The 14,731-nt window shown below is 42.9% G+C and overlaps 3 protein-coding genes across 3 annotated transcripts in view; 1 reads left to right on the top strand and 2 right to left on the bottom strand.

The window, feature by feature from the left end:
* Window positions 1-963, bottom strand: part of LOC128886491 (disheveled-associated activator of morphogenesis 1) — a 55,724-nt gene extending 54,761 nt beyond the window's left edge. Inside the window, exon 1 of the mRNA XM_054141424.1 lies at window positions 469-963. The gene's annotated coding sequence lies outside the window, so the exon portion shown is untranslated. The remainder of the gene's footprint in view (window positions 1-468) is intronic.
* A 706-nt stretch (window positions 964-1,669) lies between these two features.
* Window positions 1,670-7,170, top strand: LOC128886236 (kinesin-like protein KIF6). Its single transcript, XM_054140935.1, has 13 exons — window positions 1,670-1,735; window positions 1,802-1,920; window positions 1,994-2,068; window positions 2,156-2,198; window positions 2,540-2,644; window positions 2,706-2,824; window positions 3,914-4,030; window positions 4,179-4,310; window positions 4,678-4,812; window positions 5,106-5,202; window positions 5,339-5,494; window positions 5,557-5,779; window positions 5,853-7,170. The coding sequence occupies exons 1-13, from the start codon at window positions 1,670-1,672 to the stop codon at window positions 7,166-7,168; spliced, it is 2,703 nt and encodes a 900-aa protein (XP_053996910.1). The 3' UTR covers window positions 7,169-7,170.
* Window positions 7,151-14,482, bottom strand: LOC128886490 (uncharacterized). Its single transcript, XM_054141420.1, has 16 exons — window positions 14,210-14,482; window positions 13,591-14,101; window positions 13,230-13,516; window positions 12,842-13,146; window positions 12,045-12,740; window positions 11,700-11,954; window positions 11,321-11,636; window positions 10,428-11,252; window positions 9,780-10,295; window positions 9,446-9,657; window positions 9,237-9,375; window positions 8,738-9,015; window positions 8,296-8,661; window positions 7,879-8,220; window positions 7,639-7,792; window positions 7,151-7,556 (listed from the first exon to the last, which is right to left on the bottom strand). Exons 1-16 carry the CDS (start codon window positions 14,412-14,414, stop codon window positions 7,360-7,362), a joined length of 5,604 nt encoding a protein of 1,867 aa, XP_053997395.1. The 5' UTR covers window positions 14,415-14,482; the 3' UTR covers window positions 7,151-7,359.
* Window positions 14,483-14,731: the final 249 nt, after the last annotated feature.

Genomic DNA, 14,731 nt, shown 5'->3' with positions numbered 1-14,731 from the left:
GGACTCTAAGAGGCAAGTGACCCAGATTGCTCCCGATGCCTGAGGGGTTCTACTCTCAAATTTCATGCACAACAAATATTTAACGTAATAACAAACTAGTGTAAGATGATCAAACCTCCTGTTTGCTATTGTTCGACCTGGATGTCATAGAACTCGTGTGGAAATCTATCGTTAATATATATTACAATACTACTCCAGCTTGTTTGAGTTAGTAGACACTACTCCCATCCCTAAGATGCACAAATTACTCATGTACAATCATGCCCATCAAACGGACCAGCGTCGAACGTGTTCTTCCATTAACCACCGAGCTAGAATGTCATCCAAAGTACACCTACTTAATGGGAATACAAACATTTTCAATATGGCAGCCACGCGAATCGCGTCGGGGCACTCTCTTTCCGATATCCCTACAAGCTTACTCTACATCGAGATCTAAAGCATTCCCGTAAAACGCCAGAAGCTTACCGAGTCTCCCGTAGTCCGCGATCCCGAAACGTCAGGATCCGCTGGCCGCGTCGGGACGCGGCGATCAATAGAAGACCAAAAGGCACATGTCCCGGCAGCTTCTCACGCGGCGGTGGCCTCAACGTTGGCGGGCATGTCGTCTACCAAACGCCAGACGCCTCCAGCGGGAACTGTTGCTTCGACGTGCCAACCTTCAACTGCAGGGGTTGCACTTATCACCCTACGAAGTCGAGAGTCAACTCCAAGGGTTGGTCCGATCACCCAAAGACGTCTTCTTCGAGTCTTGCGAGATCTTTCCAGATTGTTGAGATTAACTGGCAGTGGCGTTGATAGGACGACGTTGATCGACCTCAGGGGTTGAGAACACGCGGTGATCGATTCAATAGTTCACCGATTCACTGGTCAGGGTTGAAAGGCTCCATGATGATCGCCACCAGCGACGACGAACGATCAAACCGACGACGAGTGACGAGCATCGATTGGAGTTGGAGGGAAACCAGTCGACGAGGGCTCTGCGTGATTTCGTCGACGCTAGCGTGTGACGACGACGACGGCGTCGGGGTGACGTCGAGAACCGCGGCGGTGGCACGAGTAACAACGCGAAAGCCGAGAAAAGTCGGGACACTGGCCTACCATCGGGTAGACCGACGACCCGGTGCGGCTCTCCTAACGCGGCGACGCACTGCGCCGACGTCGCGACGACGACGTCGTCGCCTAGGCGACCGCGACCTCTCGCACTCCGCCGTCTCCTCTTCCTCCTCTCGCGGAGGGTGGATCGATCAATCGAAGCGAGCGCAGCGCTGCGCGAGATATCGAGATGTCCACGGGGAGGATGAGGACCGTTCTCCCTTTCTATTGTTCCTCCTTTTGTCCTCCTAGAGTCCTAGCGCTTGTTCGACGATTCTAAGAAGCTTTTCCTGTAACAATGGAAAGTTTTTCGGAACATTATAGAAACTAAGCCAGCATGAAAATTATTAAAGGCGAACCGCTGGGTTCTCTTTTAAACGACGAAACTGTCTGAAAAATATCGTAAATTAATAAAGAAAAAATAAATAAACGTGTCATGTTACCCAGACCAACAGTCCCGTTCATTGATAGACCGCGTTTCACTCGCCGCAGTAACGACGATAATCGATTGGCTGTTATCGATTAAACGCGGAAGCGTTCTCCATACATCAAACGGAAAGGTTATACGAACGAAATGGTGAAGAATGCGATCAAGGTTTACGCCAGATTATTGCCTGAAAAGAATCGGAAAAATGCAGTGGTACGACCTCTGTTTTATAATATACAATGCTAAGAACAACCTCGCATTTTCAACGTTTAATCAAAGGAATACCAAGTGTATCACCGTCCCAAGAAAAATGTCGAGGAGGACGTCTTGTTTCTTGCTTCTCCTACGCAAAAGTCGAAGGACTATCCCGACAATCGCGCGGAGTCCTGGAATTTCTCGTGAATTTCTATTGAAACATGCAACTCGCAAGTATTTTCACGCCACGATTTACGAGACACTCGAAACTTTCAGTTTCTTCCGGATATTCGAGGAATCCACGACGCAGGAGGACGTGTTCGACAACGTCGCGCGACCGGTAGTGGAAAGGTAAAAGGAACGGTATCGTTCGTTAATTAATACGAACCACGACTACTCTCTGATCGTTCTTTTATAGTTCAGCTTCGTTCATTGCAGTGCCCTAGATGGTTACAACGGCACCATTTTCGCCTATGGACAGGTAAGCAAGATCAATCGATACGCTGGGCATCGATGACAAACTGGGTTAGGGAGCCATGGAGACGTCTACCCCTTCTGGAACGTAGAAATCATACAGTAGAGTCAACAGCCTCTATATTTTATTGTTTGTATTGGCCAATCACCATGATTACACTGTGTTTCCTCTCAGGCTATACAATACCTAGTTTCCATTCACACACACCACTGATCCTCAGTCCCTAACTACACCCACGCCTCCAACTAAGCTCCAAACAACCCCAGAACCTGTATCTTCGCTCAATCTTGCCACAAAGCCTAGACGGAAGCGATTCTCGAGTGGCACTGAAACTGTGAATTCCGCAGACGGCCAGCGGGAAAACTTACTCGATAATCGGCAACCAGAGGAACCACGCTGACCGTGGCATCATACCTAGGAGCATGCGATACTTGTTCGACGTTATTCAAAAGGTTGGATTGCACGACGCCGGTACCAGCAGAGATCTCTATACGGCCTTAAATCTCCGCGCAGAGACCGGAAAACGTGTACACCGTCGAGGTGGCTTTTATGGAGATTTACAACGAGAACGGCTACGACCTGTTGGATCGAAGGCAACGAGAGTTCGCGGTTACGAGATTGGAAGATTTACCGTAAGTTCTCGTGACGTAAATGGCGGCCCCTCTAGTCGCGCGGACGCGGATACTCGCGGATTTCGTAAAAACCAGACCCCCCTCCCCTCCCCGTTTAAGGGAAACTCCTGTTTGGGAGCCGATCAGCCGTGATTCCGATCAGTTTCAAATATGGAGCAACAGCGAGCGTAAGGTGCAACCTCGTCACCTTTATTCCTTCCTCGTTTCTCGTGGCGTTCCCTCTAACATCGGACAGTGATTACTTCGTTATTGCCTCGAGTGATGAATTTTCTAATTATCGCTCGCTATCGAGGAATTCGAATGGTCGAATTATGCAAGAACCAAGGAAAATCACGGACGTGGTAATCGATGTCTGAAATGAGTTATTATATTTTTTTGTTCAACTGGTTGTTCTACCATTATTTTCTAAATTTACTATGCCATAATTGAATATACGCAACTGAAATCAAGAGAATCTGCATTTTAACTACCTTGCACAGTGGTGTCATTTATCAACCACATTTTGCTCGTGCAAATTTTAGACATCTATTATTCAACGATGACTATTTCCATCTAATACCAAGATACGGATACTTGAATCATAGGAATGTATCGTAAGGATAAGCAAAATTGTTTATGCATGACGGGGACAAGTTTGAAAGTGAAAACGATGTTTGCATAGAGCATGCGATGCTGGAGATAGATAGCCCAATAATCGACGTTCTACCGGGACAAATGCCGCATCGATCGACAATAAAATACGTATCTACTATTTTATCATCTTATCCACTCGTTCATTCCATTACCTAACGCTGGCCGAAACTGTTCGATAAATACCAGCAGTCGCCACGTTTGGTAGAGAGTATTTTTCCTGGCGAAAAGTCAATTAATCAACAATTTCCCAGTTACCGGTGACAGCGGAAGTTCGATCAATCAACCACTCGTAAGCAATACGTTTTACGTAATGAGCTAACTTTCCGATCGCACCTGTTACATGCAACTCTCTGGCGATCGATGCTTTTCCTCGATCCGCCGTTTTAGTTCCTTCGATTGAATAAAAGACAAAAAAAAAAAAAAAAGAAACGCTAACGATCTAACCGCACGTTTCAGGCGAGTCACCATGCAGGAAGACGAGAACGGGAAGCTGCACTTGAAGAATCTGACCTTCCACAGTGTCGCAAGCTTGGAGGATGCGTACGAACTGCTGCTGATAGGCGACCACTATCGGTGAGATAATTTGAATATCGTTGGCGTTGCTGTAGCTAAAGAAAATAATATACACTGTACAATATATAGTGGTACGAGAAACTTGTGAATTGATTTTTTTGTGATTGAGATTTGAGACTAGTTCCTATTTCGAGGTGCGTATTTGCAGAATTACCACCGAAACCCCGATGAACCCCCAGTCATCGAGGTCGCACTGCATCTTTACCATCGTGGTCTCGAAGAAGGAGTTCGGTGCTGAGCAGTACACGCGAGCGAAAGTGCACCTGGTGGATCTAGCAGGGTTAGTATATTCTCGACCATCTCGTATCGACCGAGGATACAAAGACAGCAGGCTCGACTGGGCACCTAACCAAGGATAGGCCGCTATAGAGATCGCTCTAACGTCTAGCCTTCATCAGGCGTCCAATTCCAACTGTTTACACTGATTAAATTAAACGTATGGTTGAGATATAAGAAGTTGGACATACGTGCAAAGTTTCATCGAAACGATGCTCCCCTGTCAGTCAGAATATTAATTTGTTGACAAACATACACCAGCATCCCGCATTCATCGAGCATGCTCGTTGTCATTGCATCACACGTCGACCCACTTTCGCGATGACAAATTTTCTAACGGTACACGATTCTTCAACGTGCGATTTCCATAGGTCCGAACGCGTCTACAAGTGCTCGATAAGCGGCGTCACTCTGAACGAGGCGAAGCACATTAACCTGAGCCTACATTACTTGGAGCAAGTCATAGTGTGTCTGGGTCAGGACAGCGCGGGTCACATACCCTACAGGTGCTGAATCGACTGGTCGACAGGTCTATCACGGATCATTCAGATCTCACAAATGATCTATTCAAATTTATCCTCTTTGCCTTCGGATATGTAAGGCCGAATCCGGATTTATTGCTATCTGGAGTACGAGACCGAATCCGCGTGTAGTTTTCTTTTCGGCTAACGAACCTACAGAATTTCGTGATTTTGTTGTTAGAAAGCGGAACGCGATAAGAGACAAAAATATCCAATCATTAGTCGACCGTGAAGCTGTCGCTTCTCGTCTTTTTATCAAATGTTTTGCACTCCTGCAGGAATTCATGCTTGACGTCGATCTTGAGGGACAGTCTGGGCGGAAACTGCATGACCACCATGCTGGCTACTGTCAGCGTTGGATCTTCCAATATAGATGTACGAAAGATGTTCGATAAAGGACAACGTAGAGAAATCATATCTATTTTAATAGTTCCTCCCCTTAGACTATTGTTCTTTTCATTGTAGAGTTTCCAGGCTATCTATCTAATCGTACTCATTTCACGATCACCAGGAGACAGTGTCCACCTGCAAATTCGCGCAAAGGGTCGCCTTGATAAGAAACGACGTGAAGCTGATCCTGGAAACAAGCATGCAAAGCGAGAACGCCTTGCTGAAACTGGAGAACGAGAGGCTCAAACAACAAATTGAAGCCATGACAGTGCAGACTGTAAATTTTATCGTACCTACAATTTAACGTAAACTTTCAAAATCGTTTATTGATTTGCGCAGAGTTCCCAGGAACTCACCGCGGATGATAAACGAAAGCTGGACCGTCAGATCAGGAACTTCTTAGAATCGAACGTAACAATTAGCTGGGATTATAATCCTAAGAAGACGGAGTATTGCTTCGAAAGCTTCAGAAGGATTTTCGAGTTGAGCAGGGATCCAAACAGTTGCTTAAAGAAACTGGAGCACTACAAGGACATGGTCGTTCAAAGGGACAAGGAAATTTGTATCCTACCTGTTATACTTCACTTTTTCGATGACTCTTCTATTCGTATTATAGCTTCCTGAACTGTTAATAGCATTATTAATCGATCTGCTGAAGAAGAAAAAGGGGGAACAGCACAGGAAAGAAGATCACTGTAATAGATTTAATAATGTTTTCTTTCGCTATTGTTGTTTACTTAATTACTGTTCCATTAACTTTTTAGCGAAGCCAACTAGGGACAATCCTTGTTTAAAACCTGTAAAAGAGCCGAGATCTGAAAATGAAGACTTCGATGAAATTAAATTAAATATACAGAGCAACGCAAGCGGGGAACCATGTAATATTAAATGTCAAATGCCCCAGCTGTCAATTGAAACAACGAGAACTATGTTAGATGCAAGCCTTCCAAAGAGTATAACGAGGATCGATGAAACTATTGTGGATAACATATTACCTACTGTTTTCAATACTGAAAAAGAAATTTCGGTATTAAATCGCGTTCCTTTAAAAAAACTGAGGCGAAAACCCAAACATTCAAAGAACGTGGATCAGGTGGATCAATGTCAGAGGAAAGCTGATCAAAACAGAGCCAATTGCGAAGAAAGTGAAAATACTAGCCACGTCAGTGTCGTGTCTTTCGACCGCTTCTCAACAAATAGATCAACCATGCCAGAGTTGTTGCCTTGCAACATTATCAATTTAACTCTGAATGATCCAGCTGAGAATAAAATGATCGAGGACATAAACGATAAATCTCAAGAGATAAGTCAACAACACCTGCGTAGAACTGACAAGAAACAATTGAAGTGCGATGACCCTCAACTCTACGCCAAAAAAAATGTCAGCGCTAGGGAGAAGATTCGGACGAATGTCAAAATTGATACAGACAGTAACGATCCTAACGTTCAGTCTGATTCTTCAGCCACATTTTATCAGCGACTTCTACACTTCAATGTCCCCGACACTCGTGCGAAGTCATCGAGCAAAGAATTATTTAGAAATGAATCCACGAGTATGATAAACGAGTCTCGGGAGCAGAAATTTAAAGCAGACTCTGATGTACGGAATTTAAAAATTTTAGAGAAGGGACACGACTACATGGAGGGTGACTCGAGGGAAATTAGTAACGTCCATTTGGCAAAAGGCAATGATTATCAATTCAACGACGACCTGGAAAGTAATAGAAATAAAAGGACTGGAAGAAGGACGAGTTTTACAAATGACTATCCAGACCAATCCTGTATTTCCAGTAGAGGATTGGAAATTGGAAACAAAGACTCAGATGAAAAAGTAGGTTATGATAAAAGTAATGAAGATTTTGAGAACGCACTTCCTTTAACTGGTGACCCAGAAATCGACGAAGAGATCATTGCCTTTTACACGGCGAAACGATCGGGTGGCACTTATTAGAGAATCCTTCTCTACAGTATTAATAACGAAATATTAACAGTAGTTACATGCAAGCATACAGTGTTAGTTCACAAATTAGTTTTAAGATTTCATGTATAATCAATTATAATAAATAATTAAATAAATAACTTATAGAAAACACGTTTCGAATTTCGATAATATTTTTAATGTCCATCATCTTTTAATAAATTTTAACGTCCTGGACACGTGAACGTTCCCATATCTAATTTTTCACCATACATCTTCGCTTCCAAAATTGTTAGTCGATTAGCATGAATCGTGGCAAGGCAGTATCGTTTTGCCAAATTAGGATGCTTTCTAACTTTGAAACTGATTAGTTTATCGATGTTTATTCTTATGCTGTATCTATATACAAAGCCTTGGATCCCTGAATAAAAAAAAAACGACAATATTTTATTACATTTTATCGTTGATAATAAACTTTTCAAACTCTGAAAAAATTGTAGTACCATTGTATTCGTAAATTCGAAGGTCCTTTCCATTTTCGACGAAGACTAGCAACGTCTCGATCAACCCTTGGAAATTGAGAATCGAGAACGATGTTGGTCTGTGAGCTTTTATCGTTTGCAAGATCTTAGTTTGTGGCCCGCCATTGCTGCAAATCTACAGAGTGTATCGGGGTAAAATTAATCTTTCGATAGAAGAAGAGTTGGATAGTTATATCGAGGATTTCTCTTGAGTTAACTCACGAATATCCGATCCTTGCTAACTTCCTCGTTAAAGTATAGAAACATCTGCTTCTCGAATACACCTGCCCTAAATTTGAGATTCTCAGAATTCTTAGAACGTTCCCAAACCCTCGAACTGTTCAAAAAATCCACGTTGTATTTATAAGCGTGTCTACTATTCAACAGTACTTGATTATTCTGCAAAATGGCTTTCAGGTCATCTGGGAGTGTCGACAGAGTTTTTTCCAATTCTTTGTTCACTCGTTCTTGGAATTGTTTCTCATCTTTACCCCTTATCAACGTTAGAAAAGCGTCCTGTCCTACGCTCCTGTTATTTATCCTCTTTCCAAGGCTTAAAACGTGCTGAAAAAAATACAAACAATACGAGAACAAAGGTACGAAATAATTTTTAATCTCGACCAGAACATAAAAGCTTACTGTGAACTCGTCGTTCTCGAGTTTCCACAGATTCACGGAACTTCTCCCACAGGAATTGTTTCCTGATGTGATCAAATACACAGCCCGTTTATGGTTGAACGTACTCCATTGATCGACCACTCCAAAATCGGTCACGTTCACGACCAGCTCGAATTGCGTTCCAGTGAACAAGTACATATGCATCTGACAGGTGTTGTAGCTTATCATCAAATAGTCCAAATCGTGCAATTCGAAATAGTGAAGACTAACGATCCTGCTGCCGAACTCGATGATCTGCAGGTAGTCGAACGAGCTGAACTTGTAAACCTGATTCTCAGCGTAGTGCTTCAGATGACTCAGGTCCTCGCAAACGCTGTTCAAGTTCTCCTAATTAAAAATAAGAAATTGATCCCCATTCGCTCAGTGCCTGCTCAGAATAATCCTCACTTATCAGATCGCGTACATTCGTTTCCGACATCAGACCGTCCATTCCCAAATGATTCTTGGCCAAAGAGTGTGACAGCTGAACGAGATTGGTGCCGTTCAAATAATCGCTTCCTGAAGCTCCCTTTTTAAAGTGAACGTTACCAACCACGGTCCACTTGCCAGAGATGATTTGCTGAAAGAAGTTGTTGGTGGTGACAGCCACTGCTTCCCATCGATTAAGATCTATGCCGTTTAAGTAACCCAAGACTCGGAAACCTTGATTGATAACGACTGGTTTCTCGAATATGAAGTTTCCTGAAAGATGGACGCCTTGTGAAGTAAACGATAAAATAGACTTCACTTTACTAAACAGGTTTTACATGTTTCGCGATGTCTTCTCTTTTTCCCGTTTGAAAATTTTAGTACTTGGAACTTTCGCTGTGTATACAGAGATGCAATTTGTCTTTAAGACGCTCTATAATATTTCTATATTGCGAATTTGTTTATTTTTCAGCTGTCAATAATAGTTATCTTACCAGTTACGTTGCTCTTGGAATTCAAAGAGATGATCCTCGTTGGATCAACGCCATTGAGAAGATGCGCGTTGAAATTACGACGCGTGTGAACGTGTCCATGGAAATTGATGTGCCCCGTTATGCTCTGGTTTCCTAATACCTGAAAAAGACATAAGCGCTATTCCCTGGTTCGCCAAGTTTCACCAAACACCTCCGTTCCGACTGTATACCATGAGAGTGTTCTCTCGGAATGTTTTCCAGTCCTCTTCGTTAACTTTTCCTAAAACTTTGATGTTCTCGACGGTGACGTTGCGACATTTAAGAACCTCTACTGGTATCGTTTGATCGGTTTTCAGCGGTATCAACAGTCTCATGTCCAGGTCGTTGAACTTCGAGACTTCGATGTCCGATTGGAAATTCACGTTGGCGAATGTGATGGTATCTGAAAGTTTCTACCGTTACTTAGAGATAATCTCTCCTTCGTTGGTTCGTACAGAAGTTTCTAGAGATCTTTAATATCATTTGAAAATAAACAAACCTGAAGTCTGAGGACAATTACATTACCTTTGATGTAAGTAGGCCTGTTCAAGTACAGAACATTGAGTTTCAACTCATTTATGTCGACTCCCATGATGGATTTCGGATCGAAGTCTGTCTTAACTGTGAGTTCCTTCTCTATTTTCATTCCATCCTTGAAAACAATTTTCGATCGAATGGAGAAGGGCTTGTCAACGAAGACAGCCTTCTTCCAAAATTTCTTCAGATCTATATCGTTCAATTTATCCTGTACGATGAACGAGTCGTTGAATGTGACAAGGTTTTCGAATACTTTCGTCCCAGAAATCGTGACGTTGTCCTCGTTCGTGAACACCACTGTCTTCAGGAAGCTGTCCAAGTCTATTCCCTGAATTAATCCATTCGCGTAGAGGTTCTCTATGGTTAGATTTGGCGAGAAACGAACTTCTCCGTGAATTTCGAAGGTATTATTCCCTAGAGACTTGAATCTGCCCATCAGATCTCGGAACGGTATGCTACCGATATTTCCAGTTGTTTTGAACTCCTTGAGAACCGTCACTGACCCTTGAAGTTTAAGAACAAAGTTAAATCATCGTTTTATGAATCGATTCCATCGGCAATATTTATGATAAGTCTGAGCTTTATATTCTACAAAAAATAAGCCTTGATTCCGCATCTTAAAAACATCTCAAGTACCATTTACAACGACAGGACCCGTGAGCACCTGATCCTTAAAAGGATCGAGTAGATTCTCCACAGGATGCTCGTTTATCGAATTCATTTCGAGCTGATGACAATTAACCGTATTGAATATCTTGAGTCCAGTGACCTCGATGTTCCTATCGGTTTTTAGCACCGTGTCAGAAACGCGTTCCAGAAAATCGAACCCATTCGCCGATCCAAAAATGGTCAAGTTCTGAATGGAGAGGTTTTCCTTGAAGATCATCGTTCCCATTTCATCCGGATTGTACAAATCTTGCAGGACTTGTCCGTTGATGGACTTCGCGTCGATCTTTCCTGTGACTCGAAGAGTCTCCAGAGTCACATTTCCATTGGAAAGATCTGTCAGAAGCTTATTCACACGGTCCATCAACAGATTGATTTCATCCAAAGACATTCCATTGATGAATTTCACATCCAATCGGTCAGTTTCCAGATTGTCAACGGTGTACTCATTTATAACATTCGAAGTATCCAAGTGATCGATGAATTTTTTGAAATCGACACCGTTTACGAGTCTAGGAATGATCTCCTCGGCTACCAACGTTTCCGTCGTCGAGTTCTCCAAAGGAATATTCTGGAACGTTTCGTTCAATTTTCGAGCAAACTCCTCTTGCGAGACGTTAGCGTTTAAGCTGTCAAAAGACAATCCATCCAAGGTGATTGGAGACTTGAACACTATAATCTTTTCCAAACAGTTGGTGGACGAGTTTGAGTTCTCTCTGAAAAATGCCTCCAGCTTCCTCGTGGCTCCAAACGTCACGTTTCCAAAAGTGACGTCTGGTAATATTTTGATTAAATCTGAAAATTCATCGTTAGGTATAGATTCAACTCTGCTTGTTCTTGCGTTTAAAAAATCGCATCGTTACTTGGTAGTTCCTGATCCGTGTCCAAAGTGACGAATTCGTTCATAAAATGTCCGTTGATGATACCAGACGTAATGGTAACGTTGGATGTCATACCAACATCCCTCAGAAACGTTTTGGTTCCCGTGATCATGACATTCCCTTCCGTTTTTAATAACAAATCCTCGAAATTCAAAGGTCGTTTGTTCACGAACAACTTATCAAACATGACATCTCCCAAAACTGTTATATCCGTGAAAATGATGTCTGCCTCAACATCGAAGGTTTCGTTCAACAGTTTTATCTTTTTCTTGGCTAACCCCTCGATTTCACCATCGATCTGCAATTTTCCATAATTCCAAGCGTGTCTACCGAGATTCTGTTAAAAATTTCAAATACTTACGCGGCAGGAACCTTCGACTGTCAACTTTTCAAAAGTGATTTCCTCGGTCAGAACGTTCTCCTTGTTTAAAATGATGAAATCCTCGAAGTCAATGCCGTTTAGGGTTTTCACGATTTCCAAACGTCCGACGACTAAGGTATCAAACGATTTCGAGCCTGTTACGTTCACGTAAGCCATATAGTTGTGCAAGATGTAGTCAAACGGATACCGAAGATCGTTTAGGAAATCTAAGTATGTATCATCGGCGATCAGCGCCTGAAATTATTGCACGAATCAATTTTTTACAGAAAGAACGATACGTCTGTCTGTGCCAGAGGGCCATATAATATATAATAATGGTATTACCCCTTCGATGACGGTGTCACCAGGAATCACTGCGGGTTTGTCTTTCCACACGATGCTCCTCATTAACGTTTCCCAGTTAACGTTATTAATCGACTCGAAGAAAAGGTGTTCCTTGACTTCCATTCGATTTATCCTCGAGAAATTCACCTCGCTATAATCTTTTCTCAAATTGCCAAAGCGAATGTTCTTCACCGGGACACCATTCAGTGCGTAAATGGTCAGATTTTGAGCTTCAATGAACGAGAACGTCATCTTGTCTTCGATCACGTTACCTTTACCAGATGGAAAATCATTCAGAACATCGACGTCGTTAATTATTTGCACAGATAGATCCTCGACGTTCAAGTTGCCAGTGACGTCGATATTTCCAAATACTTCAACATCGGAGTCGAAGTGCAACTGCGTTGAGTTGGAGTCCAAGGCATCCATTAAATTCTCATCGATTTCATCGAGCTTCCTTTCCAAATCTTGCAATATTTTCGCGTAACTGTCCACGTCGAAGCTCAATTCTTCTGCGGTCAGGTTGGTGGATCCAAGGGTCACCGAACTGTAGATCACATCGTCGGTTATGGTCGCGTTCGTCACGTTCGCTTCGCGGATTTTCCAAAATCCTGTGACTATGGGATTCTTCAAGTAACTCTGATCGAGGCGCTCCTCTGTCTCGTCGAAAATCCTCTCTTGACGGTTCAGCGTGTCCTACAAATTTGTTCAAAAGTTAATAGTCCTGCTTATCGAGCTACTTTTCATTCAGATCGAGTGTTTATGGTTTAACACGTTTTAAAGGGCGAAGAACTCACGTTCAGCAAGGTCTGGAGGGTCAACAGCCTCTCCGTGGTATGCTGAATCGGATGTTTCAGATTCTGCAGATCGATATGGAACTTCACGAACCGATTACCCTGAACGAATCCAAATTTGGGAATGACAGTAACCGTGGACAGGTCGAATTTGTCGAGGATATTGCTGGGCAACTGTATTCTTTTAAAGCTTGTTCCTTGCCAGCCGGAAGCGATCACAGAATAGTTTCGCAGCTGGATCAGTAATAACGATTCGTCCCTGTACGTGTTCAATCTGATGTTTTTCACCCAAGAAATATCTGAAACATCTGCAAAGAATAGATAGTACATCAAATTCGAGCTTTCGTCGAGTTAAAGACAAAATTCGAACATCCTGAAAGCGAATGTTTACCAAAGCTCGAGTCAGACTCCGTGTTATACTGAAATTCACCCTCGATGAGGTGAAACAGGCCAGCTTCCGGTCCTGATATCGCTAGAAATTGAAGATTACCACTCTCGAAGCAAACAAAGTTCTTCAGATCGAGCGATTTAATCACTTGGAGGATATTACCCACTACAGGGTCTCTGTACTCGTACAAGAAGACATCGTTGACACCCTGAAGAGCGAAGAGGAGGCCTTCGTACGCTGGGCACACTCGAATATCGAACACTCTTGGCACGGGTATCCTCTGACAGAGCCTAAATTAAAACTAAAATCAATCGACGCGTAAATTTGATAAAGGATCAAACTTTCAAACGAAATTCTTAATTACCACAGGTGGAAGACACTGGTGGAAAAGTCGATGCTGAAACCGTACACGTCGATATGCGAATATTGCTTCCCAAAACGCATTTCGTTCTCGTCCAGTATTAGCAGTTTGTTTAAATTTCCCTGTTGGACGAACTCCATGTCCTTCACGTGCTTCTGCACGGGCCATGACCAGAAAATATTGGAGAACTTTCCATCGACAAGTCTGTACCATTGTAGCGACGTCCCAGTGTCCGACGTCACGCACAAAACGACCACCACGTCAATTTCCGAGTTGGCTATTAATGAAAAACTGCTCAGACCGATCACTTTGAACGCTAGTATGACACCTCCGATGTTCAAAATTGCCGGTTCGTCGGTCAAAGCGCCGTTTGAGTCGAGTTGGTGGAGCCAGAGGATCGATCTTTCGGTACGGGCCAAGTAACCGGTGTCGTTTACCTCCAAGAATTGCCAATTCGTCCCCGTTTCTGGAAGATTCGTGTATTCGTGGACGGAAATGTCGGTCACGACTAACTCTGAAATCGAAAATCAAAAAAGAATCTTTATCGAGTACGACAACGCCCTTCACGATATTCAGATGTATCTGGAATTTTACTTAGACTATATTGGACGTTGATAATCACCTTCTCTATTCCCAGCTCCAGTGTTGAATTCATAGTCCATCCAAATTGGCGAAACATCCTTCGAATTACGTGGGCTCCTCAACGATTTGCCACCCACGAGTTGGTCTAATTTCTTTTCAGCTTCATCGAGATCCCAGCACTTTGTAACGCTCGCGAAAATGAGGAAGAACAAGAAAATTGAGGAACTACCAACCGACGAAGACATCTCAGCATCGCGACGAAACTGTGCCTGTGATACTCGAGCGTCGCATGCAAAATATTTTGATACTGACATTGAATAGTAAGATTCCGAATAACGGTTCTCAAACTGATCGTAATCATTTATGTTTCCACCGGTTTAGAGACATCGATCGAACCTGGAACACTGTATTTCTCAAGTATATTCCGAAAAATTGAAAAATGCTCTAATGAAAATGTTTCCATAAGTTCATACGCAATCCGCGGACTTTCTTTCCCGGATGATACATCAATCGATCGACTTTTCCGCTTCATACGTACGTGCTAATTATATACTTTCACACG

The sequence above is a fragment of the Hylaeus anthracinus genome, unplaced genomic scaffold, assembly GCF_026225885.1.
Source record: "Hylaeus anthracinus isolate JK02 unplaced genomic scaffold, UHH_iyHylAnth1.0_haploid 11982, whole genome shotgun sequence".
NCBI lineage: Eukaryota > Metazoa > Arthropoda > Insecta > Hymenoptera > Colletidae > Hylaeus > Hylaeus anthracinus.
Note: the sequence above shows the minus strand (reverse complement) of the source record. Positions and strands in the feature narration are given on the sequence as shown.